This window comes from Saccopteryx leptura, chromosome 3 (assembly GCF_036850995.1).
Source record: "Saccopteryx leptura isolate mSacLep1 chromosome 3, mSacLep1_pri_phased_curated, whole genome shotgun sequence".
In the NCBI taxonomy this organism is placed as follows: Eukaryota; Metazoa; Chordata; class Mammalia; order Chiroptera; family Emballonuridae; genus Saccopteryx; species Saccopteryx leptura.
The window spans coordinates 314,290,270-314,315,089 of record NC_089505.1 but is presented as its reverse complement, the minus strand read 5'-3'; the positions used below and the strand labels follow the sequence as shown (position 1 = coordinate 314,315,089).

The 24,820-nt window shown below is 42.7% G+C and overlaps 1 protein-coding gene across 1 annotated transcript in view; it reads left to right on the top strand.

The window, feature by feature from the left end:
* Positions 1-408: 408 nt before the first annotated feature.
* Positions 409-24,820, top strand: part of RAB2A (RAB2A, member RAS oncogene family) — a 93,027-nt gene continuing 68,615 nt past the window's right edge. The window contains exon 1 of the mRNA XM_066378999.1: positions 409-767. Within this exon, the coding sequence (XP_066235096.1) occupies positions 722-767 (46 nt within the window). The 5' untranslated portion in view covers positions 409-721. The remainder of the gene's footprint in view (positions 768-24,820) is intronic.

The following is a 24,820-nucleotide window of genomic DNA, read 5'->3' as shown; positions in this document are numbered from 1 at the left end:
ATTTACAGCTTTCAATATACAAATATTTCCATTTTCACTGTCAAGGCCGGGTCACCAAATTCAGAAATATCATCGCACTCCAATTCCGCTTAGGGAAGCTCCTGCATTTTCAAACGCCTTTTCATGATTCCCAAGGCAGGACCTGCGCCGACGCAACGTTCCCGGCACGTGCCCCCCGCGCGTTGCGGCTACAGAACACAACCCTTCCCTCCCTTCTCTCCTCCCGCTTCTCCGGGCCAACGCGGTACTGGCTCAAACCCCCTCGCCGGGCTTTGCGCGGATGGGGTGCGGTCGGCTACGACTGGACGAGGATCTGGCTGGGCGGGGCGGGGCGGGGCCCTGGCTGGGCGGGGCTCCGAGCTGCGGGCGCTGCCGGCGTGCGAGCTCCGCCCCTTTACTCCGCGGCTCAGGCGGTGCCGGCGGCCGAAGCCCTTCCGGGTCGGCGCGGAGGCGACGCGGAGGTGGGGTGGAGGTGCGGCGACGGCTGTTATTGTTCGGCTGGGCTCGGCTGTGCGCTGTCTCGCTCGGCTCTAGTGGTGTCAGTTTGTCGGGCCTCTCAGCTCCTCACTCCCGGTTGCTGACGGTGACGGGCGGCGGTTGCGGCGGGCGGGGCCTGGCGTTTCGAGGCTGAGCGTCGCCGGGTTGAGGGGCGCGGAGGAGGAGGAGGAGGAGCAGCAGGAGGAGGAGGAGCCGTGTGCCCTGGCACTGAGCGGCCGCGGCCATGGCGTACGCCTATCTCTTCAAGTACATCATCATCGGCGACACAGGTGAGGGCCCCGGGCGCGGCCGGGCGGGTGTCGGCGGCCTGCGGGCCCGCGCTAGGGAGAAGAGGGCGTCGGGCCGGGCGCGGGCGCCGACGCCGACCGGCGCCGCCCTCCGGGCCGAGCCGCTCCATTTCCGCAGTGGTAGAGCTGGTGACGTGGGCACTGCGAGCGGCCGCGGCCGGGCCCGGCCGGGCCCGGCCCGGGACCCCGCCCGGAGCGGCCCTGCAGCCGGCCCGTGGCAGCCCGCTGCGGTGCTCCTCTGCGGAGTGGGGCAGAAGGGGCCGCACTCTGGGCCGTGGGGGCCCGGCTCAGATGATTGCAGTCCCTCGCCAGGGCTTCTCTCTTGGAAGTCTCTTCACCGCCCCCGAATAGGCAGCGGGGAGGCAGCGAAGAGCAGAAGGTGATGGACGGGAGGAGGGTCTCGGGTTTCCTCCGCAGCCCATCTCCTCCGACCTGCATGCAGCTGCCTAGGCCTGGGCAAAGCGCTCCCTGATGTGGGACAGCCAGCCGAGGACGACAGCAGGAGGCCTTTCAAAACAATTAATTTTTTTTTTCAGGGTCCACAAATAAAAGTTTTTTCTTTTTCTAACGTCTTCAATCCTCAAGTCGGAATAAATCACATCCCATTGCTTGATGACTGAGGAATCCCTTTCCAGGTCATTAAAGCATGAAACAGTTCTGTAGACTTTGCCACGTGTAACCTGGGGGGGTTATTTAATAGTAATGCAAGGCCTTCAGTGGGGTGTGTGTGTGTGTGTGTGTGTGTGTGTGTGTGTGTGTGTTGGGGACACTGATTTTTTTCGATATACCAAATCCAGGAGACAACTGCCCATTTTCAGGTGGCCTGATGTCTGTTTAAAGCAGAAGGGAATTCGGTTGTTCTCACTTAAAGTAACACCTGAGTGTATTTCACAGATAAGTAAATATCATAAATATTTCTTAATACCTGTTATTATTTGGAATCTAATAATAAAAATGAGGCTTCCTCAGGTGTTATAACTATTAATATACCAGAGTCTGATTTCACTGATGACTCTTGCACAACTTTGGACCCTTTACACAACTTTGGAAATGTAAGCTGCAGCTTGTGGTTGCACTACTGATGTAGCAAATTCAATAAGTAATACTAGAAGGATGTTGATTGCTACCTAGAAGAAAAACTGTCTGCCATAAATAAGATTTTTCAGCTGTTTTTTGGTGTGTGTTTGGTTTGGAAACTGGATGATTTTCTACAGAAAGCCCCCGTGAAGCAGAGATTTGCAAATGTTTAGTAGTGAATTTCTATACTTTAAAAAATGTTGTGGCATATTTTGAAGGAAAAAGAATTGGGGTTCTAAAGCCTACTGGCAAACTTGGATTTATGCTGTAAAACCAAGAATGGAAAAGGACTTCACCTTAACTGTAATATGAGTGGTTTTGAAAAGGATAGAGAAGAGTGATTGTGGACATTTAGCAGTAGTGAAGGTTTGAATTAGCCTTTGCAAGTTTCTTTCTTTCAGCTTACTTATTGAGCATCTGCCATGGGTAAGGCATTGCGTTGGGAGTAGTGGGGCTACAAATGTTAACATGGTGGTGCTGTTCTTTTGGATTTTGCTCACGTTCAAAAATAGTCCCTAAGCAGTTGAAAAGGAACACACTCCTTTCTTGCCATTGCTGTTGTTTCCACCTAGTTCAGACACTGAATACTTGACACTGGACTCTATCTATACTGCAGTGCTTTCTCCCGACACTAATTCAGCCTGCATAGTTTACTATCAGATTAATTTTCCTGAAACAGGGGTTTAGTAAGCTATTTCACTGCTTACATTGTTTTGCTTGACCTTCAAGAAACTCCATATTTTAGCCCTGTTTCCTTTTCATTGTTCCCTACCTTGCTTCTGCCAGTGAGGCCCAGTGGTCTTTTTTCGGATCCCTGCTGCTCCCTCTGCTTGGAGTGTCTTCTCTGTGGAAATTCTGTTAAGTCTTTCAAAGTCTAACCTGGGTCTTCCATAATGCTTTCATAGTCAACATATATTAAGCTCTTTTGATGTGTTAAGCTTTTCCTGGTATGCAGGCTGGAAAGGACTACTTATATGGATGTATCTCACTTTGTTTCATCTTTCTGATATTAATCTCAAAATGTTTTGTAGATACTTGTGTAGGCATCTATATATGATTATGTACTTTTTGAGCACAGAAAAAATATTTTGTATGACTTTGTATTTCAGGAAGAGCCTAGTAGCTGAGTGGGCCACTGTTTCTATTAATATGCATTAATAACTTGACAGCAGAATTTTTTAGCCCAATTCTGCCACTTTCTTACTATCGACTTTGGCCAAAATGCTTTACCATGTTGCCTTAACTCAGGGGTCCCCAAACTACGCCCCGCGGGCCGCATGCGGGCCCCCTGAGGCCATTTATCCAGACCCCGCTGCACTTCTGGAAGGGGCACCTCTTTCATTGGTGGTCAGTGAGAGGAGCATAGTTCCCATTGAAATACTGGTCAGTTTGTTGATTTAAATTTACTTGCAGTTTGCATAGGGATTTGTTCATAGTTTTTTTTATAGTTCGGCCCTCCAATGGTCTGAGGGACAGTGAACTGGCCCCCTGTGTAAAATGTTTGGGGACCCCTGCCTTAACTCAAAATATACAAATAGTTGTAAGATACGCTTAATGAGCCTTTCCTCACAGAAGATATTAAATCAGTAGTGTGAGATCTATGTTGATTTTTTTAAAAAGTTGTAATGTGAAAAATATGTATCTTAGGATGAAGGAAATCCCTATGTTTCCTGTTTCTCACTTTCCCTAGCCTATAAAATGGTTATTAGCCTTCACTGCTCTCAAAGTGAGAGAAATGGGGACAAATGTCAAAGTATCATACTCATATTCTCTTTCAGAATTCCTTCTTTCATAGTAAAGTTCTTAAAAACTTTACATGATCGTGACGATCGGTTGAAATGTTTGTTTTTATTCTGTATGACCATATACAGTTTTTTTACTTTGTATTGATTGATTGATTGATTGATTGATTGATTTTAGCAAGCGAGGAAGTGGTGGAGGGAGAAAGACATGGGAACATTGAGCTGTTCCGGTATGTGCCCTGACGGGGTATCAAACAGGCAACCTCTGGGCTTTGAGCAATACTGTTACCAACCTAGCTATCTAGCCAGGGCAAAATACCGTTAAAATATAGCTTTAAGGCCCTGGCCAGTGGGCTCAGCAGTAGAGTGTCGGCCTGGCGTGCGGGGGACCCGGGTTCGATTCCCGGCCAGGGCACATAGGAGAAGCGCCCATTTGCTTCTTCACCCCCCTCCTTCCTCTCTGTCTCTCTCTTCCCCTCCTGCAGCCAAGGCTCCATTGGAGCAAAGATGGCCCGGGCGCTGGGGATGGCTCCTTGGCCGCTGCCCCAGGCGCTAGAGTAGCTCTGGTCGCGGCAGAGCGACACCCGGGAGGGACAGAGCATCGCCCCCTGGTGGGCGTGCCGGGTGGATCCCGGTTGGGCGCATGCAGGAGTCTGTCTGTCTCTCCCCGTTTCCAGCTTCAGAAAAATACAAAACAAAACAAAACAAAACAAAAAATATATATATATATAGAGAGAGAGAGAGCTTTAAAATTTTCCATTGGTCTTGAGGTGGTAACACACAATGCAATGTACAGATGATGGGTTATAGAATTGTACACCTGAAATCTATGTAATTTTATTAACCTGTATTACCTCAATAAATCCAATTAAAAATAAATAAATAAAACAGTGAGAAAATTTTTTTTTATCATTAGTAGTGTCTTATTCTTGAAAATCATTTAGCAAAATGTGTCATTTAAATCTAGATATAAAGTAGAAAATGTTTTCTTAACAAGCCTGACTTAATATCATAGGCAGATTAATTTTCAAGTATTGAGGGAGAGGAAAATTGTATACTTGTTGCTCCTAAAATTCTGGCATCTGCCTACAATTTTAATTTTAACCTCATTACTAATCTTCCCTCCCCTACCCTGCCACTCAACTAAGCACAAAAAAGCACAAACTGGTTGTGTTCTATCTGAAATGCCTTTATTGTTCTGCACATACATACCCCCGACCTCCCCCCCCCAAAAAAAGAAAGGTCAGAACTTTTCACCTGACCAACTCCTATTTATCCATTCTCCCCCCCCACCCAATTCATCCATTAAGATGATAACAAACCCCACCACTTCTTACTGCATTTTACTGGTCCCCCTTCACTTTTCATTCTTTTGAGGACAAGTGCTATATAAGTAAATAAATAAGATTAGCCTGGTTATATATTATATTACCTTAATGTTTTAATTGAGATATAAATGACATATTCAGGCATGTAACATAATGATTTCATACATGTATGTATTGCAAAATAATTACCACAGTAAATTTAAATTTAGTTAAACTGTATTGCTACACATTAACAAAATTTATTTTTCTTGTGTTGAAAACTTTTAAAACTTTAGTCTCAGCAACTTTCAGCTATATAATCTAGTACTGTTAACTATAGTCTTCATGCTATACTTCACATCCCTAGGACTTATTTGGTACCTTTTAGCAGTTTCACCAGAAAGCAAACAGTGGAGAAACAAACTGGCAACTACATTGATAGACCTAGAAAGTATTATGCTAAGTGAACTAAGTCAAAGAAAGACAGATACCATATGACTCAGTTATGTGCTGCATCTAAACAACAAAATGTCAAACAAAACAAACTCATAGATGCAGAAAACAAATTGATGGTTGCCAGATTGGGGGGTTGGGATGGGTGGGAAGGGAATTAGATGTATAAATTGTCACAGAAATAAGCCTGACCTGTGGTGGTGCAGTGGATAAAGCGCCAGCCTGGAACGCTGAGATCATCAGTTCAAAACCCTGCACTTGCCTGGTTAAGGCACATATAGGAGTTGATGCTTCCTGCTCCTCTCCCCCCCCCTTCTCCTTTCTAAAATGTATACATTTAAAATTTTTTTTAAAAATTGCCACAGAAACAGTCACTGGGATGTACAGTACAGCATAGGTAATATAGGCAATAATATTGTAATAAGTATATATATATATGGTATCGGATACTAGGCTTACTTGGTGATCACTGTGTAAGTTATATAAATGTCTAATCACTATGTTGCACACCTGAAACTAATATAATAATGTATGTCAACTATAATTGAAAACCTTTATTTTTAATTTATTGATTTTAGACGGGGAGAGAGAGGTAGAAACATAAACATCAATGTGTTGTTCCACTTATTTATGCATTTATTGGTTGACTTTTGTATGTGCCCCTCACTGGGGATTGAACCTCAACCTCGGCATTTGGAGACGACCCTCTAACCAACTGAGCTACCTGGCAGGGCTAAAATAATCTTCTAGAAAAAGAAAAACTGGGAAATTCAGAGGTAGAAAAATTCCATTAAACTTATTTTATTGTAGATACAGAATATGAATATTTTATATATGATATGCACCCATAGTTTAATAGTTTTGAAGAATAGTAATAAATCAAACACTTGCGCTAAAGAAATACAGATCTTCATCACATACCTTTCCTTCTTTCCCAAGCTTCCACCAGCCTGAAGTCTGTATTAATCCTTCCCTTACGTTTCTTCTTAGTAGTGTAACTTATGCATCTCTCAACTGTATTTAGTTTTGTCAGTTTTTAAACGTTTAGTAGTTTTATTCAACAAGAGAGCTAAAACATGTCTGAAACATACCTTTTAACATTATCTGAAATATGTCTGTTATACTTAAATATTTTGCTTTATGCATTTTATTTGTAGCCTTTCAAGATTTTTGATCAGCCCTTTCCTTTTCCTTCTCTCCTACCCAGTTTATTTGCTCCTTGCTTCCCCTAATATTTATATTGCTCCTGAAGCTTTATATTGAATCATAGGGACCTTGACACCCTGTATTCTCATTCTGTTTTCTCTTTCTTCACTTTCCTAGTGAACCTACCTACTCATCTCAAATAATGCCCCTCTCTGCCTTCTCAATGGTCTTGTTCTTTTTGTCCTTATTCCATCACTGTTCCTGCTCCAACATGAAATTAATTTTTTCTTTTATTATCCGTACTGCTCCCCCTACCCATTTTATCTTGCCAGCTCTCCTCTGGCAGTGGCCAGTAATTTTGCTGTTTTATGTGAGCATATCAGTTTTGCCAGCTCAGCTGTTTTTCCTTCTCACTCTGGCCCAGCTGTGCTTGCTCCATTTTGTTATTCTGTGCTCATCCTCAGTCTGTGAGGCTGTGTCCTTTGCTACAAAAGATGCACCCACATCTTGACCTCCTTTGTCCTCCTTTCTACTCTTTTTTTTTTTTTTTTTGTATTTTTCTGAAGCTGGAAACGGGGAGGCAGTCAGACAGACTGCATGCGCCCGACCGGGATCCACCCGGCACGCCCACCAGGGGGCGATGCTCTGCCCATTCGGGGCATTGCTCTGTTGCAGCCAGAGCCAGTCTAGCGCCTGAGGCAGAGGCCATGGAGCCATCCCCAGCGCCCGGGCCATCTTTGCTCCAATGGAGTCCTGGCTGCGGGAGGGGAAGAGAGAGACAGAGAGGAAGGAGAGGGGGAGGGGTGGAGAAGCAGATGGGCGCTTCTCCTGTGTGCCCTGGCCGGGAATCGAACCCGGGACTTCCGCACGCCAGGCCAACGCTCTACCCCTGAGCCAACCGGCCAGGGCCTCTACTCATTTTTTACAAGAAACCTTCCCATTTGATTCCATCAGCCTTGTTTAGTTGTAAGATTTAAATACCCTACATTCCAGCTGTTATCCTTCACTTGTGGCAAAGGACACCTGGCAAAAAGATGCTAGATTCCCTCTGCTATCATACATGTATAGCCACCCCCCCCCCCCTTAATTCCTGCAGTGTTTGTCAACTCAGATGGCTTGGGTCTACTCCTTGGAGGTGCTATTTTAGATCTGCAGTGAGTCCTGGACATCTGTTTTATCTATCATCTATCTATTTTTGAGAGTACGTTTATTAAAGCTGGGGACAGTGAAACAAGGTAAGGGCTTAGGATAAAGGAAGCAACAGGATAACGCCTAGGTGGTGCTCTGCTTTGACTCTAGAAATGTCATAGGAAAGAATTGAGCCACATTGGGCTGCATGAATTCACTGAGAAGCAAAAGTCACTGACAAAAGGGTGCCAAAGTGGGGCTGCTTTTAAGCTCGCTGAAAAGTCTAGAAGTAACAGGAGAGAGAGCTTAGGCAGTGCTGTGCGTTAGCCCTCTGGAAATGTTTTAGGAAAGAAGTGAGCCACATGGATTCACTGAGAAGTAAAAGGAACAGTGTGGGGCTGCTGGTAGCTCATTGAAATGTCAGAGAAAACGGGGCCATGGAGACAGGTTCAGGGGGTAAGCCCAGGACAAGCTGCCACTGTTCATTCCTTCCCTGGTTGCAAGTCACGTGAGAACCTTAGATTTTCAGGAGAGAAAAGTAAAGATGCAAGCCTGAGAGGAAAGAAAGGTGTGGCTGTGGTCCAGAGAGAGCCTGCAGACATAGCTGGTTTTAACTGTTGTTCATAGCAGTAGTGGTAGTATGACATTCCCTCTACTGGTCAGTCAAAGACCTTTTTTGCTTGACTATTTTTCTAAAATTGACTTTTTTATTGTCAGATTTTCTGCTTTCTGAGATTTTATTTAAGTCATGCCTAAGATACATCCAGGCTGAATTTATATAGAATTCTGTATCACATTAGCTTTTGTCACTGTTTGTGTAATACATTGTCATAAGGAATTCTTGACACTTTTTATAGCTCAGACACAATATCAAAAGCTTTTTATCTTTTAATCTTTCAACATATATATGTAGTTACCATTTTACAGATGAAGAAACTGAGCTATGTCGTTTGAAGTAAATTATTTACTTATTTTTTTCTCCTCTTACCCCCACTTCTTTGAAGTTTTTACTTTTCATAGTTATGATGTAATGTAAATGTTTAAGTTTCTCCCAGTTTTCTTTTCAAAATATTACTATTTTCCGGTGTAGTTGAAAATTAACTGTATTTCTGCTCGTATCTAAGGGAGAAAGTAATAAAATAAATATTAAGTGATGCATGCTGCTGTGAAATTCTTGAATGCAAGTCTGTGCCTGGCACAGAGTGCCTCAGAAAACCATGAGTGTGTTCTAGGTAGCCTCTGCTGGGTAGGCTACTTGCATTGACCAGTTTATTTCCCCTGTGCAAAAAAGATTATGGTCACTTAGTAAAAATTTTTTTACAGTTTTTAATGCAAATGAGAGAAAGGGTGCATTAGTTTTGTGTTACTACTGTAAAATACCACCTTTAGCAGCTCAAACAACACAGCTTTGTTACCTTATAGTTCTGAAGTTCTATCTAAATTCATGTACATGTCAAAAGTCTGACGTGTCTTACCTAGCTAATGTCAGGGTGGTTTTAGCAAAGCTGGGTTTCCTTGTGGAGGATCTTTGCTCATTCATGATGTTGGTAGAATCTAGTTTATTGCAGCTGTAGGGCTGAGATCTCTGTTTTCATTTGGCTGTCATCTGAGGGTTATTTCCACCTTCTAGAGTTCACCCATATACCCCCATTCCTTAGCTCTCTTGTCGGTGAACTGCGACTCGCGAGCCACACGTGGCTCTTTGGCCCCTAGAGCGTGGCTCTTCCACAGAATACCACGTGCAGGCGCCACCTCGATAAGGAATGTACCTACCTATATAGTTTAAATTTAAAAAATTTGGCTCTCAAAAGAAATTTCAGTCATTGTACTGTTGATATTTGGCTCTGTTGACTAATGAGTTTGCCGACCACTGCCTTAGCCCATGACCCCCTTTTCTCTATCTTCAAAGCCAACAGCAAGCTAATCAAGTCCTTCTAGTTTTGAATCTTTCTGAGTCTCCCATCTCTCTTACTGAAGTTGGGAAATGTTTTCTGCTTTTGAAGACTTGTATTTAGATTAGGTTTACCTGGATAGTTCAGGATTATCTCTAAATCTGTAATCTTAATCACATCTGCAAAGACCCCTTGGCCTTGCAGGGTAACATATTCACAGGTTCTGGCGATTAGAGTATATGTGCCTTTGGGTGGTGGTGGTTCATTATTCTGCCTACCATAGAGTTCTGGGGAGAAACCTAAGAAACAGTAAGTTAAAGTCAGAGGTAATATTAATACTTGGCAGTGACTGTTGTACCTTTTTCAAGTGAGCACTGTATTTAGCATTAAACAGTACAAAGAGAAAATGCTGTTTATTTACCATAATTATCTGTTGCTTTTTTTCAAAAGTATGTACATGTATGTACTTAATTATAACTGATTTTGTGTATGTATTTTTTTTTCTTCTTTAGCGAGAAAGAGAGAGGGACAGAGACAAGGACAGACAAGGGAGAGAGATGAGAATCATCAATTCTTCGTTGTGACACCTTAGTTATTTATTGATTGCTTTCTTATATGTGCCTTTACTGGGGGGGCTCCACACAAGCTAGTGACCCCTTGCTCAAGCCAGCTCCTTGGGCTCAAGCCAGTGACCTTTGGGCTCAAGCCAGCAACCACTGGGTCATGTCCACCATCCCACACTCAAGCCAGCAACTCCATGCTCAAGCTACTAGTGAGCCTGTGCTCAACCTGGTGACCTCAGGGTTTTGAAACTGGGTCCTCAGCATCCCAGGCCAATGCTCCATCCACTGTGCCACCTCATGGTCAGGGTTAATTATAACTGTTAATAGGTCTTAATGTATATGTAGTGTAGAATATAAATATGTAACTGGTATATTTATTCTACATATATAGCCTTTTCTAATGGTTCAACTGATTGAATCTGAACAGTAATATCCTTGAGGAAGGCCACATCTTAGAGTTGAGGAAAGGGAGACTAATTGTCACTTCACACAACTAGTAACTGACCAAATTGGAATTTGAGCCCAGGTCTTTGACTCCAAGGTCCATGCTGTCTCTTTCATATCAGACATATACCTAGATACCCTCAAATTCCCTATCAGACCTCTACTTTTGGCTTACTGGCCGTTTTGTCTGTTGAGTGGCTGGGGGAGTGCATAGTCACTTAATTCCCTTTACTTAAACCAGAGGTCCCCAAACTTTTTACACAGGGGGCCAGTTCACTGTCCCTCAGACCGTTGGAGGGCCGGAATATAAAAAAAAACTATGAACAAATCCCTATGCACACTGCACATACCTTATTTTAAAGTATAAAAACAGGCCCTGGCCGGTTGGCTCAGCGGTAGAGCGTCGGCCTGGCATGCGGGGGACCTGGGTTCGATTCCCGGCCAGGGCACATAGGAGAAGCGCCCATTTGCTTCTCCACCCCCACCCCCTCCTTCCTCTCTGTCTCTCTCTTCCTCTCCTGCAGCCAAGGCTCCATTGGAGCAAAGATGGCCCAGGCGCTGGGGATGGCTCCTTGGCCTCTGCCCCAGGCGCTAGAGTGGCTCTGGTCGCCGGCAGAGCGATGCCCCGGAGGGGCAGAGCATCGCCCCCAGGTGGGCAGAGCATCGCCCCTGGTGGGCGTGCCGGGTAGATCCCGGTCGGGCACATGCGGGAGTCTGTCTGACTGTCTCTCCCCGTTTCCAGCTTCAGAAAAAAAAAAAAAGTATAAAAACAAAACGGGAACAAATACAATATTTAAAATAAAGAACAAGTAAATTTAAATCAACAAACTGACTAGTATTTCAGTGGGAACTATGCTCCTTTCACTGACCACCAATGAAAGGTGCCCCTTCCGGAAGTGGTAGGGGCCAGATAAATGGCCTTGGGGGGCCGCATGCGGCCTACAGCCTACAGGCCGTAGTTTGGGGACCCCTGACTTAAACAGATAACCACCTCCACTCATGCAAAATAGAGTAGAACTATTCTCTATAAAACAAGAGTAAGGAGTTTTCTCTGCTCCTTAGCAGCTTGAGCAACCTCTTGAATCTCCCAAAGTCTCATCTATAAAATAGAATGGATGCATGAGATAATATGTATAACACGGTCATGAATAAGAAATGCTTGATATTTTATCTTTACTTTTTATCCTGCTTCTTTGAATGTTTCTATACTTTCTCCATGTGCATTTGAAACAACAACAAAAAATAGACTCTAGGAATTTGTTCTAGGAAGGACTCTATTATTACAAAGAACAGAAACCTACTCCAACTACCTTACAAAAAAGAAGTTTTGATAAGAATTTAAAGGATCCTCATAGGAATCCGAGAAAACGTGTGTAAAGAAAAAACAAGTCTTGAAGAACTGGCCACTCTGAAATCTTTTTTTTTTCCCTTTCATAGCTTCTCTTTCAACCCTTGAGGTAATTAGGAATGTATGTTTTGGGTTTTAACTATTTATTTTTATTTAACTATATTTTGATTGTTGATTTATGACTTTATTTCTCTTAGGTAAGAGAACATATACTGTGTGTGTTGGTTCTTCAGTGTTTAAGGCTAATTTTGTATCTGAGTACTTGGTCACGGTTTGTATGTATTCCATCTGTGCTTAAAAATGTGTATTCTTGGGTATGTGCAGGATTCCGTTCATGTCCATTAGTGAGTTTTGGAATGAGATGTTAACATCTATTATGATAATAGATTTTTTTTCTTTCAGATTAAATTTTTTCCCCCAGTAAATTTGAGGGCTCGTTGGTAAGGCGCATATAGACTAAGGTCTTTACGTCTTGCTGAAGAGCTAGTTATGCCTTTGTCATTAAGTTACACTCCAGTTTTTACATATTTGGTAGTGTAGTTTTTGGTATTCAAGTGTTTGATCTTACTTTTGAATATTGCCTTTTGATTTATATTTCCCTAACATGCACTTTTTAATTCTTGTTTCTTTTTATTCTTGGAATCAGGGTTTTTTGTTGTTTTGTTTAGGAAACAAACATTACAATTATAGTCAAAGCCCCTTATATTCTCTTTTACCTTTCACCTTTCTTCATCCCTGGAGGTAACCGTCTCCTGAATTTGGTGTTTATTATTTCTTTGAAAGTTTCTGAACGATTACTACATATGTATGTATTTGTAAACAATGTACAATATTTTATGGTTTTTTCCCAACTTCATATTAATGGAATTGTGTTTGCTCTGAAACTCTTTTTTTTGTTTTGTTTTGTTTTTATTTTTTGTATTTTTCAGAAGTTAGAAGCGGGGAGGCAGTCAGACAGACTCCCACATGCACCTGACCAGGATCCACCTGGCTAGCCCACCAGGGTGCGATGCTCTGCCCATCTAGGGCATTGCTCAGTTGTGGCTGGAGCCATTCTAGCACCTGAGGTGGAGGCCATGGAGCCGTTCACAGTGCCCAGGCCAACTTTGCTCCAATGGAGCCTTGGCTGCGGGAGGGGAAGAGAGAGAGAGAGAGAGAGAGAGAGAGAGAGAGAGAGAAAGGAGAGGACTTGCACACTCCTGGCCGACACTCTACTGCTGAGCCAACTGGCCGAGGCCGAAACTATTTTTGTTCAACATTATTTTTAGGAATTTATCTAGATCACTACTATGTTTTGCTCAATTTTGTTGATACTGTTTATTGGTTTAATTTATATTCTATTGTATGACTATGCTACAATTTTCCCATTCTCTTTATTTAAGCAAATTTTAAGATGGGTTGTTTGTTGTATTGTGAAAAGACACTATTGGATGGATTATTCATGTGCCTGCCTCCATGAACACGTGTGCTAGAGTTCTGTATACCTTGAAATGGACTTGTGAGTGTAAGATATATACATCTTTAGGGTTACCAGCTAATCTAAATCACTCTCCAGAGTGGTTAGCAGTTAACTTTCATTCTTGTTTTTTCAGCCCTACTCTATCCCTTCCTTTTTTAAAAGAAAAAGGTCTATGTTTTTTTATATACCCCATTGCTATGTTTTTTAAAAATTCAGTCTGAGAGTTTGTCTTTTACCAGGGCAATTTAATTATAGATAAATTTGAATTTATTTTTATCAGGTACCACCTTGGTTCAGTGACATGGTGAGGGACCAAGGCATAGATCCTAGGTACACCCATTTGCCCTGGGCTTGTGGATGAGTCAGGCAGACAGCGATATGATGGTCATGTTTCCCAAGCATGTAGAGTTTCACTTGTTTCATTTAGGACACTGTAGGAAGAGTAATGGAAAGAGGATATCTTCCACTAACTTATTTTTGCAAATTAATTATTTTAAACCCCCGAGTTTTCTGTTATAGAATGTGTATTGTACCTGCCTAGTGCACCGTATAGGGTTGTTCAATGCCATAGGTTAACTTCTTTCTGGTTATTTTGGCACAACACTCTTGAAATTTTTCCCAAGAAACTAGTATTTGTAATTAGAATATCTTTTTTTTTTTTTAAGAGGGAGAGAGAGAGAAAAATATCTATTTGTTGTTTCACATATTTATGCATTCACTGGTTGATGCTTGTATGTGCCCTGACTGGGGATCAAACTGTGAACTTGGTGGATGGGAGGACACTTGAGACAACTGAGCTAGCGGCCCAGGGCCTGTAATTAGAATGTCTCGATTAGCATGGTGGATTCCTCTGCTTGTTTCCATGATAAAGTTCAAAATGCTTCAGTTTGTTTTCTCATCTAGAAAAAGGCAGTAATGATACCTGGCTTATCTACTTCAGAGGATGTTTGTGAGTTTGAAGTAAACAATGTTTATGGGTGCCTTCTAAGCTGCAAAGTGCTTTATTAATAGTAATATCTTAAGAGTTAATTTTTTTAGTCTGTTGAGCCTCTTAAAATTAAATTACTGGGGTGGGGAAGATCTTGCCTATATAAAAGGTAGTCACTACGCTGACTTCAAACTGTAATTACTTGAGTTGAAGGAAACAAGATCACATTGTTAGTCTGCAAAATGGCAGTTCTTTCATCTTGAAATTTTCTCGGGTTCATAAGAAAAAAGTCGTTTTTCTATCTCACATGTCCTCATGGTCCATTGAGGTTGAGAAGGGTATCAAGGAGGAGGTGCTCATTTTCATTAGTCTTCAGCAATGAGATGGTAAGGCCAATATGCAGTTGTTTTATCCCAGTTGCTTCCACATCCACTCTTGGTACCTTGTGATATGTCCTGAATGATTTCTCTCAATTGTAAAGACCTTTGGGCAGAGACAGTTTTTAGACAACAGACATCTTCAGTATAAATGAATCTGTTGATCAAATATTATCTTATCTCCTTAGACAAAGTATTTTTAGTTCGGTTTTAAACATTTCAAAGAGCAAATTAAAAGGGCAGGTTTCACATTAGTTGTAGCTGGAAACTAAACTGAAGAGGATTGGACACTAAAAATAACATATTAGTTGGTTGTATATGTAGGGCAGGGGTCAGGAACCTATGTCTCGTGAGCCAGATGTGGCTCTTTTGATGGCTGCATCTGGCTCGCAGACAAATCTTTAATAAAATAAATAATAACATTAAAAATATAAAACATTCTCATGTATTATAATCTGTTCATTTCCTACCACTCATGTTCATGGTTGTGGGTGGCTGGAGCCAATCACAGCTGTCCTCCGGGACAACACCAATTTTTTATTGGATAATGCCTAACGTACACAGGTCATTGTATGGCTCTCATGGAATTACATTTTAAAATATGTGGCATTCGCCCTGGCCGGTTGGCTCAGTGGTAGAGCGTCGGCCTGGCATGCAGGAGTCCCAGGTTCGATTCCCGGCCAGGGCACACAGGAGAAGTGCCCATCTGCTTCTCCACCCCTCCCCCTCTCCTTCCTCTCTGTCTCTCTCTTCCCCTCCCACAGCCAAGGCTCCATTGGAGCAGAGTTTGCCCAGGCACTGAGGATGGCTCTGTGGCCTCTGCCTCAGGCACTAGAATGGCTCTGATTGCGGCAGAGCAACGCCCCAAGATGGGCAGAGCATCGCCCCCTGGTGGGCATGCCGGGTAGATCCCGGTCGGGCGCATGTGGGAGTCTGTCTGACTGCCTCCCCATTTCCAGCTTTGGAAAAATAAAAAAAATTTTTAAAAATGTGGCATTCATGGCTCTCTCAGCCAAAAAGGTTCCCGACCCCTGATCTACGGCATTGGTTCTTAACTTTAGTGCACATCAGAATCAACTGCAAAGTTTGGTAAAACACAGATTGCAGGGCCTCTACCCCAAAGTTTCTGATTCAGTAAGTCTGGGATGGAGCTGATAATTTGCATTCTAACTAGTTTCCAGTAATGCTGATGCTTCTGGTCTGAAGACTACCCTTTGAAAATCAATGTTTTAGGGAAACCATATAGTTTATATCTTGCGAACTGATCCATACTTTTTCAGAACTGCAACCTACCCCTTTACAAGTCAGGAGATAGAGTCATCCTAATTTTACCTAATGGAAAAATCTTTTTACAAAGAGGTTTATGTAATAGAATTTTCACCTGGTAGATGACTCATAATACCCAACTTGTATTTATTTTATTATGTTAAATCGCCAACAGATGATTCAATCAGATTTCCTCCTCGATTCTTGTCCTTGCAAAATGTTAAGAGAGAATAGAAGTATTCTAGATTCTTTAAGCTGATTTATTTTGCTGTGAATACTAGCAGAATTGTAGATGATTTCTTTCATTGGATGTGTAGTTGGATTAGATACTAGAAAGTAATTTTCAAGTTTGTTTTTATAGTAATATGTTGCAACCCAGTGCTCAGATATATGTGTAAGCTTTAAAAGATATATGTATATAGCTTTAAAACATAAGTTTCCAAACAGTACTTACTATCTCCTAACATTGTGTAGTGAATAGTCTAATATTTACTCTTTTATACTAGTCATTTAAAAATTATATATTGAATTTACTGGGGTGACATTGGTTAATTAAATTATACAGGTTTCAAGTGCACAGTTCTACAATATAGCATCTGTGTATTGCATTGTGTGTTTTACCACCCCAAGTCAGGTCTCACTCCATCACCATCTGTCCCTCTGTTCTAGTATTTTATTTTATTTTATTTTATTTTATTTTTGACAGAGACAGAGTTAGAGAGAAGGACAGATAGGGACAGACAGGAAGGGAGAGACATGAGAAGCATCAATTCTTCATGGCACCACCTTAGTTGTTCATTGATTGCTTTCTCATATGTGCCTTGACTGGGGGGCTACAGCAGAGTGAGTGTCCTTGGGCTCAAACCAGTTACCTTGGACTCAAGCTAGCAACCATGGGATCATGTCTAGAATCCCACACTCAAGCCAGCGACCTTGGGGTTTCAAACCTGGGTCCTCCACGTCACAGTCCAAGGCTCTGTACACTGCACCACCACTTGGTCAGGCTTGTCTTTTTTTTTTTTTTTTTTTTTTTTTTTGCATTTTTCTGAAGCTGGAAACAGGGAGAGACAGTCAGACAGACTCCCGCATGCGCCCGACCGGGATCCACGCCCACCATGGGGCGACGCTCTGCCCACCAGGGGGCGATGCTCTGCCCATCCTGGGCGTCGCCATGTTGTGACCAGAGCCACTCTAGCGCCTGGGGCAGAGGCCAAGGAGCCATCCCCAGCGCCCGGGCCATCTTTGCTCCAATGGAGCCTTGGCTGCGGGAGGGGAAGAGAGAGACAGAGAGGAAGGTGCGGCGGAGGGGTGGAGAAGCAAATGGGCGCTTCTCCTGTGTGCCCTGGCCGGGAATTGAACCCGGGTCCTCCGCACGCTAGGCCGACGCTCTACTGCTGAGCCAACCGGCCAGGGCGCTTGTCATTTTTTAATGCTAGTTGTGATCGCCTAAATTTATTTCATGACCTAACTGGTATAGCCTACTGTTTAAAAATCACTGCACAGAGAATCTGTGTGATTCCAATAAACTGTGACATTCTAAGATTCTGAAAGGTAGTTATATTCAGTTTTCTTTACTCTGATTCTTCTCAAACACTCTAGCCATTCTCTACCATTACAACCAACTAATGGGGGAAGGTCTCAGAAGTTGAGAGAGAAAAGAAAATGATGCTATTTTTATGACATTCTGCTGACTTGCTATTAGTTTAATAGTCTGTCATTTATTCCCTATGAAAATTAGCATATGCTCCATTTTATTTTCTAATTTTTAAAAATTTAAATTGCATCTAGCTTGTAACTGTGAAAACTTTGCACTAAAATAAGACAAACTAGGCCTTTATTAATAAAATCTAAACTCAGCTTGTATTCAAAATTTAAAAATAATAAAAGTATAATGTGATAAATGTTTAATAAAGTGTGTATAGATACTCTGACCTTAGCAAGGGATAAAGTGTCAGCCTGCCTTTAGGCATTAGGGAATGAAAAAGAAGAAGATATAATATCTCATTTATTCTCCACATGCTAACTCTTATATTCCTTATAAAAGCCTTATGAATAAGGTGGTTGGTATTGATTACCTTTATACAAATAAGCTAACAAAGCCTAGCGACCTGAAATAACTTTTTCTACCAGTGTCATAGACAGGATCCAAATTTGATCCAGTATATTTGTTATCTGTTAAGTTTGTACTGATGTACTGCCCCTGGTCGGGTAGCTCAGTAGGTTAGAATGTCATCCCAATATGTCAGGGTTGTGGGTTCCATCTCCAGTCAGGGCACATACAGGAATCAACCAATGAATGTGTGGAACAATAAATTGATGTTTCTCTCCCTCCTTCTTCCTCTCGAAAATTAATAAATATATTAAATAAATAAATGGGTGATGTACTTTGAAATGTAGAAAGCTACAATAGCAAAAGTTTACCAGATGTAAAACAGGACGAGATACTACTATAATGGATTTTTAAAGTGAATTATAATGTTCCACTTCTTAAGGGGTTTATAGTCTAGCAGTGCTGGTAGAATGTGATAAGAGCTCTGATTGAGGTACTTGAAAAAGCTTAAAAATGGTAAATGATCAAAATGTAAAAATTTGTGTGCCCATCTGAGTATTTGTCAGTTATTGCACATCTGCTGAGTGCCACACCTTGTTACCTTTCTCAGTATGAATCATCCAGTTTAATTGTAGACTGTATAATACAGTTACTTGAAATAAGGATGGAAAGATAAATTCATTAAACATTTTGGACCTAGGCAAGTACTAGATTATGACAAGGTAGAACTTTGTTCTGTAGACAGTAGAAAACATTGATGTTTTTAAAGGAAAGAGTACAGAACTAGAGTTAAAATTAAATTAGAAGATATATATATATCTTCTATATATATGGTCTACCGGAAAGTTCTGTCCGTTTTTGGAATAAAACAAAATACAAATTTTTCTTACCGTCAATAAACTTTATTAAGTAATATATTTCCACACCAATCCTATCTTCCGAATATGGTCCGAAATGGTTTGCTGAGCTGAATTAAGCCTTTCTGCGATCTCCGATGTTGTCAAAAAGGATCTTGCTCCAATATGGTCTTAACAACATCGTCATCAATCAAAGATGGTCGCCCAGAACGTGGCTTATCAGAAAGATTGAAATCACCTGTTTAGAATTTTTTGAACCATCTTCTGCATGTCCTGTCAGAAACTGTACCTTCACCAAACACTTTCAATAAATTTCTGTATGCTTCTGTAGCATTTCTTCCTTGTTGAAATTCGTATACAATACAGTGGCGTAAATGAACTTGATATCAGTAGCCATGGGAAAACTATTGCTTCACACATAAGACTAACATGAATCAACTTGTAGTTAATTTGCTACGTCAGTATGTATACATTAAGTGATAAAAATAGAGAGGCACACATGTGCCAAATAAATGTGCTTATGTGTTGAAACATGATAGAAACGGACAGAACTTTCCGGTAGACCTTATATATATGTTCATATTGTTGTACAGTCTCAGAGACATCCTAGATGTTAAATGTAATCCTTTCCTTCTATTTTCATTTCTCATGCATCCCTTGTGCAGTTATATGTAAGATGGATGAGAAAGCTGGGATGTAGTTAGATGGTTATTACAGTGGTCCAGATAGGAGGTAAAAAGGAGCCTTATCTAAGGTAATGGTAGTAAAGGTGAAGAGGAAGTTACTGGTGAAAGCTCAAAGTAACAGGGTTTAGGGAAGGATGTTGTAGGGAGTGAAAAAATCAGAGACAAAGGTAGTTTTCGGGCACTTTGCAGTTCAGAAGACTGCATGCTTCAACTACAGGCTCTTTCATTTTTTAATATGAAAGCAATGAATTTTTAATATAAAAGTAAAGAATGCCAACGTTAAAACACTAGAATGGCAGAATATGGGATATGGGGGGAGGGTGACAGATGGCATCATACAAAGAGAAACAGTTCAGGGGAAGCACAGAAGTTAAAACTTGGATAAGATCCACTCCCGGCCCGGTTGGCTCAGTGGTAGAGCATCAGCCTGGCGTGCAGGAGTCCCAGGTTCGATTCTTGGCCAGGGCACACAGGAGAAGTGCCCATCTGCTTCTCCACCCCTCGCCCTCTCCTTCCTCTCTGTCTCTCTCTTCCCCTCTCGCAGCTGAGGCTCCATTGGAGCAAAGTTGACCCGGGTGCTGAGGATGGCTCTATGGCCTCTGCTTCAGGCGCTAGAATGGCTCTGGTTGCAACAGAGTGACACCCCAGATGGGCAGAGCATCGCCCCCTGGTGGGCATGCCGGATGGATCCCAGTCGGGCGCATGCGGGGAGTCTGTCTGACTGCCTCCCTGTTTTCAGCTTCAGAAAAATACAAAAAAAAAAAAAAGATCCACTCCCCAAAATAGTGGGCTAAACATAGTGACTTATTTCCAAAGAGTATATTGTGGAGCGGGATGGGGAAGAAGAGTTATTTTGCATTGGAGAAACCTGGCAAGGTACCTCAGCCAGGAATCAAGGTTAGCAGCAGTAATTGGTCATGTTGATAGTAGGTATCCTTGTTTTGTTTTGTTTTGTTTTGTTTCATTTTTCTGAAGCTGGAAACAGGGAGAGACAGTCAGACAGACTCCCGCATGCGCCCGACCGGGATCCACCCGGCACGCCCACCAGGGGTGACGCTCTGCCCACCAGGGGGCGATGCTCTGCCCATCCTGGGCGTCGCCATGTTGCGACCAGAGCCATTCTAGCGCCTGAGGCAGAGGCCACAGAGCCATCCCCAGCGCCCGGGCCATCTTTGCTCCAATGGAGCCTTGGCTGCGGGAGGGGAAGAGAGAGACAGAGAAGAAAGTGCGGCGGAGGGGTGGAGAAGCAAATGGGTGCTTCTCCTGTGTGCCCTGGCCGGGAATCGAACCCGGGTCCTCCGCACGCTCTTGTTTTGTTTTGATGTGATGAAAATTATACTTGCTGTAATCTTCCTCCCAAATATCCATAACTTCAGTGAATCGGGGGGTGGGGAATCAGACAAATCCCAATTAAGGGACATTGTGCAGTATGCCTGACCAGTACTCCTGAAAACTGTCGAGGTCATCAAAAACAAGGAAAGTGCCTGACCAGGCGGTGGCGCAGTGGATAGAGCATCAGACTGGGATGCCGAGGACCCAGGTTCGAGACCCCAAGGTCACCAGCTTGAACGTGGGCTCATCTGGTTTGAGCAAAAAGCTCACCAGCTTGGACCCAAGGTCGCTGACTCGAGCAAGGGGTTACTCGGTCTGCTGAAGGCCCTCAATCAGGGCACATATGAGAAAGCAATCAATGAACAACTAAGGTGTCGCAACGCGCAACAGAAAACTAATGATTGATGCTTCTCATCTCTCCGTTCCTGTCTGTCTGTTCCTGTCTGTCCCTCTCTCTGACTCTCTCTCTGTCTCTGTAAAAAAAACAACAACAAGGAAAGTGAAAAACTCACAGCCAAGAGAAGCCTAAGAACTCAGGACAACCAAATGCAGTGTGGTATTTTGGGTAGGACCCTGGATAGAAAAAGGGCATTAGGCAAAAATGTAGTGGGGGAAAAAAATCAAAACTTTGGGGAAGTAAAAGTAAAGTGGCTTCATAAAGAAAGCAGAGTAGGGGATAAAGTACTCAAGGCTTCTACACTCACTATTTTGTTCCCATAGCTGCTCAGTAAATAGTGGCTAAGTAAATACTGTGATTGAAACTCTTCCTAAGTCTGTTTTTAAAATAATTTTACCCTTCAGTAAGGCTTGACTTCTTTATCTGTTGTTTCCTAGAATCCATGCCACACCCAGCATGGATGAGATCATCTTTTCTTCCTCCTCCAACATTTACAATAGAGGATATTGTTTTTTCCCCCCTGAAAACATACAGTTATATTATAACACATAGTCAAAAAGTCTCCATATAACTCACTGTGCAGAGGTAGATGTGTATTATAGAAGCTTCCTAGCGGTTATGGCACTTAGTTTTCTGTTCTTTTTTATTTTTAGAGAGAGAGAGAGAGGTGGATAGGAAGAGAGAGATGAAAAGTGTCAGCTCGTAGTTGAGGCACTTTAGTTGTTCAGTGATTGCTTAAACGTGTCAAAACCAGGGGGCTCCAGCCAAGCCAGCGACCCCCGCTAAAGCTGGTGAGCTGGTACCCAAGCTGGCAATCCCACGCTCAAGCTGGCAACCTCAAGGTTTCAAACCTGGGTCCTTAGCATCCCAGGTTGATGCTCTATCCACTGCACCACCACCCTCTGATCAGGTGGCAGTTTAGTTTTAAAGTAGCTGTTAGCTAAGTGGACAAAGGTGACTCCCATCTTGGGGGTGATGCTCAAAACAAGCAAGCTATCCTCTGCACCTGGGCAGTGCTTGAACCAGTTGAGCTACTGGCTGCGAGAGGGGAAGAGAGAAAGAAGGGGGACAGGGACGGGAAGAGAAGCTGATGGTTGCTTCTCTTCTGTGTGCCCTTACCAGGAATTGAACCCAGGACGTCTGCATGCCAGGCTGACACTCTATCCACTGAGTCAACTAGCTGGCCAGGGCCTCAGCTGACAATCTTATGGGAGCTTTCTTATAGGTAACTGACTGCATTTCTCTTGCTGCTTTTAAGATTCTCTCTTTGTCTTTAACCTTTTGCATTTAATTTTTTTTACTTTTTAACCTTTTCATTTTAATTATGTGCCTCTTTAGGACTCTGCTATTTCCGGACTTGTATGTCTATTTCCTTCACCAAGTTAGGGAAGCTTTCTGTCATTATTTTCTCAAATAGGTTTTCAAGTTCTTGCTCTCACTCTTCTCCTTGCAGCACCCTCCTGATAGGAACCTTGGTTGGCTTGAAGTTGCCCCAGGCTCCTTACACTGTTCTCATTTTTTTTTTTTTTATTCTTTTTTCTCTCTGCTCTTCTGATTGGGTGAATTTTGTTGTTTATATTCCAAGTCACTGATTAGATTCTCAGCTTTATCTACTCCACTGTTGATACGTTGTAAGTTATTCTTCATTTCAATTAGTGTATCCTTCATTTCTGACTGGCCCTTTTTTATGCTGTGTTTAAGTTCTCATTAAGTTCATTGAGTATTCTTATAACCAGAGTTTGGAACTCTGCATCTAGTGAGTTGCTTGTCTCCATTTTGCTTAGTTGTTTTTCTGAAGTTTTGTTCTGTTATTTCATTGGGACATATTTTTTTGTCTCCTATTTTGGCAGCCTCCTTGGTTGTTTTTATGTATTAAGTAGAGTTCTGTGTCTCCCGGGCTTGATAGCATGGCCTTGGTAGTCAATGTCGGATCCAGTGGCACAGCCTCCCTGTTCACTAAGCTGGGCACTCCAGGTGTGCCTCTTGTGTGGGTTGTGTACACCCTCCTGTTGTAGTTGATCCTTGATTGCTGTTGGCACCTCAGGAGGAGGGACTTGCCCCAAGGCCAATCAGCTGTAAGGACTGGCAGTAGCCACTGACCACTGATCTCTGACCACTATGGAGGATCAGCAGGGCTTTGATGCCTGCTGAGTGTGCCCCTTGAGTGTATAGCTTGTGGAGGTGTTTGGGTGGTGGTGCTTTCATGTGGTCTGAAGCTGTCCACTGGGTACACTGGCTCTGGGGCCTCACGAGAGGTGTGGGCCAAAGTCCTCACTGCCTGTGTTCTGCTTGAGGCTACCCGGCATGAACTGCAGAGCAATCTGCAGGTGGCTGCTGCTTGAGCTGGGCTTGGAGTTTCTTAGTGAGGCCAAGCTGTGAACCAAGGATGGCTGCTGCTAGTGCTAGGGCTGGGGCCACTTAGCAAGAGGTACTGGGCTCGCTGAGGCCAGATGCTGCTTGTTTGAAATATTAGGAAAATGTGAAGCTTGAGCCAAGACACAAACCATTTGTACAGAAAAGCCACTGGAAACAGCTTGGATGGGCCTGAAGATTGGGTTGGGTGGGGCCTTGGAATCACCAGGGTGGGACAAATAATATAAGCCAGGTTATTGGAGTCTCAGATATGGCGCCTGCCTGCTAGCTCTGTAGGGTTGGGGTTCAGCCAAGAAACAGTGGCCTCTGCCAGCCCTTCTATCTGGGAGAAAGCTGTCCCCAGCTTTTACCTTGATGCTGGACAGTTTAGTTCCTCCTCTTATGTATGTCTTTGGTGCCTTTTAAGCTGCTGCTCCCACACTGGAGCTCAAAGAGAAGGAGTCCAAGTTAGTTCTTATGTGGGCCCTTTAGGAGGAACTGTGTAAGACTCCATCCAGCAGCCCTCTGTTTCCCTCAGCCTCAATCCTCACTGTTTTTTACAGCCAGAAGTTATTGGGATATCTCTTCCTTGCACTGGGCTATCTGGTGTAGGGCTGGGAGACTTGCTCCTCAGGGGGTGACCTGAGGAGCTGAATATTCTATTTTTATCTGCTACATGTGGGTATCACATCTGTGCCCCCCTACAAGTCTCAATGTGGCTTCTTTAATTTCCCCAGTTGTAGGACTTCTGTTCCATTTGATTTCAGGTGGTTCTGAATGGTGGTTGTTCTATAGTTGTAATTTTGATGTGATAGTAGGAAGAGGTGAGTACTGCATTTACCTATGCTGTCATCTTGATTTACTTGTCTTTTTAAAGATACCTATATATTTTAAATCATTTTTTATTTTTTAATTACAGTTGGCGCTTTTTTGTATTTTAATTAAAACTGTCTTATGATTTAAAAATAGAGTAATCACCAATTTTTAAAAATTATCATGAAATTGGTGGAAGTCAGTTTAAAATTAGAAAAATAAACTTCGGTCAAATACCTAGCACACATGCTAGTTTTCTTATGGAGAAAAACCTATCATTGACTAAAAGTCACTAAGGGACTTATTAATTAGATTCTTGGGCCCATCCAAAGACATACTAAATTGGAATCTCTGGGGTGGGGCTTTAAGAATATGCATTTTAAAAATATTTTATTGATTATTTCAAAGCAAGAGAAAG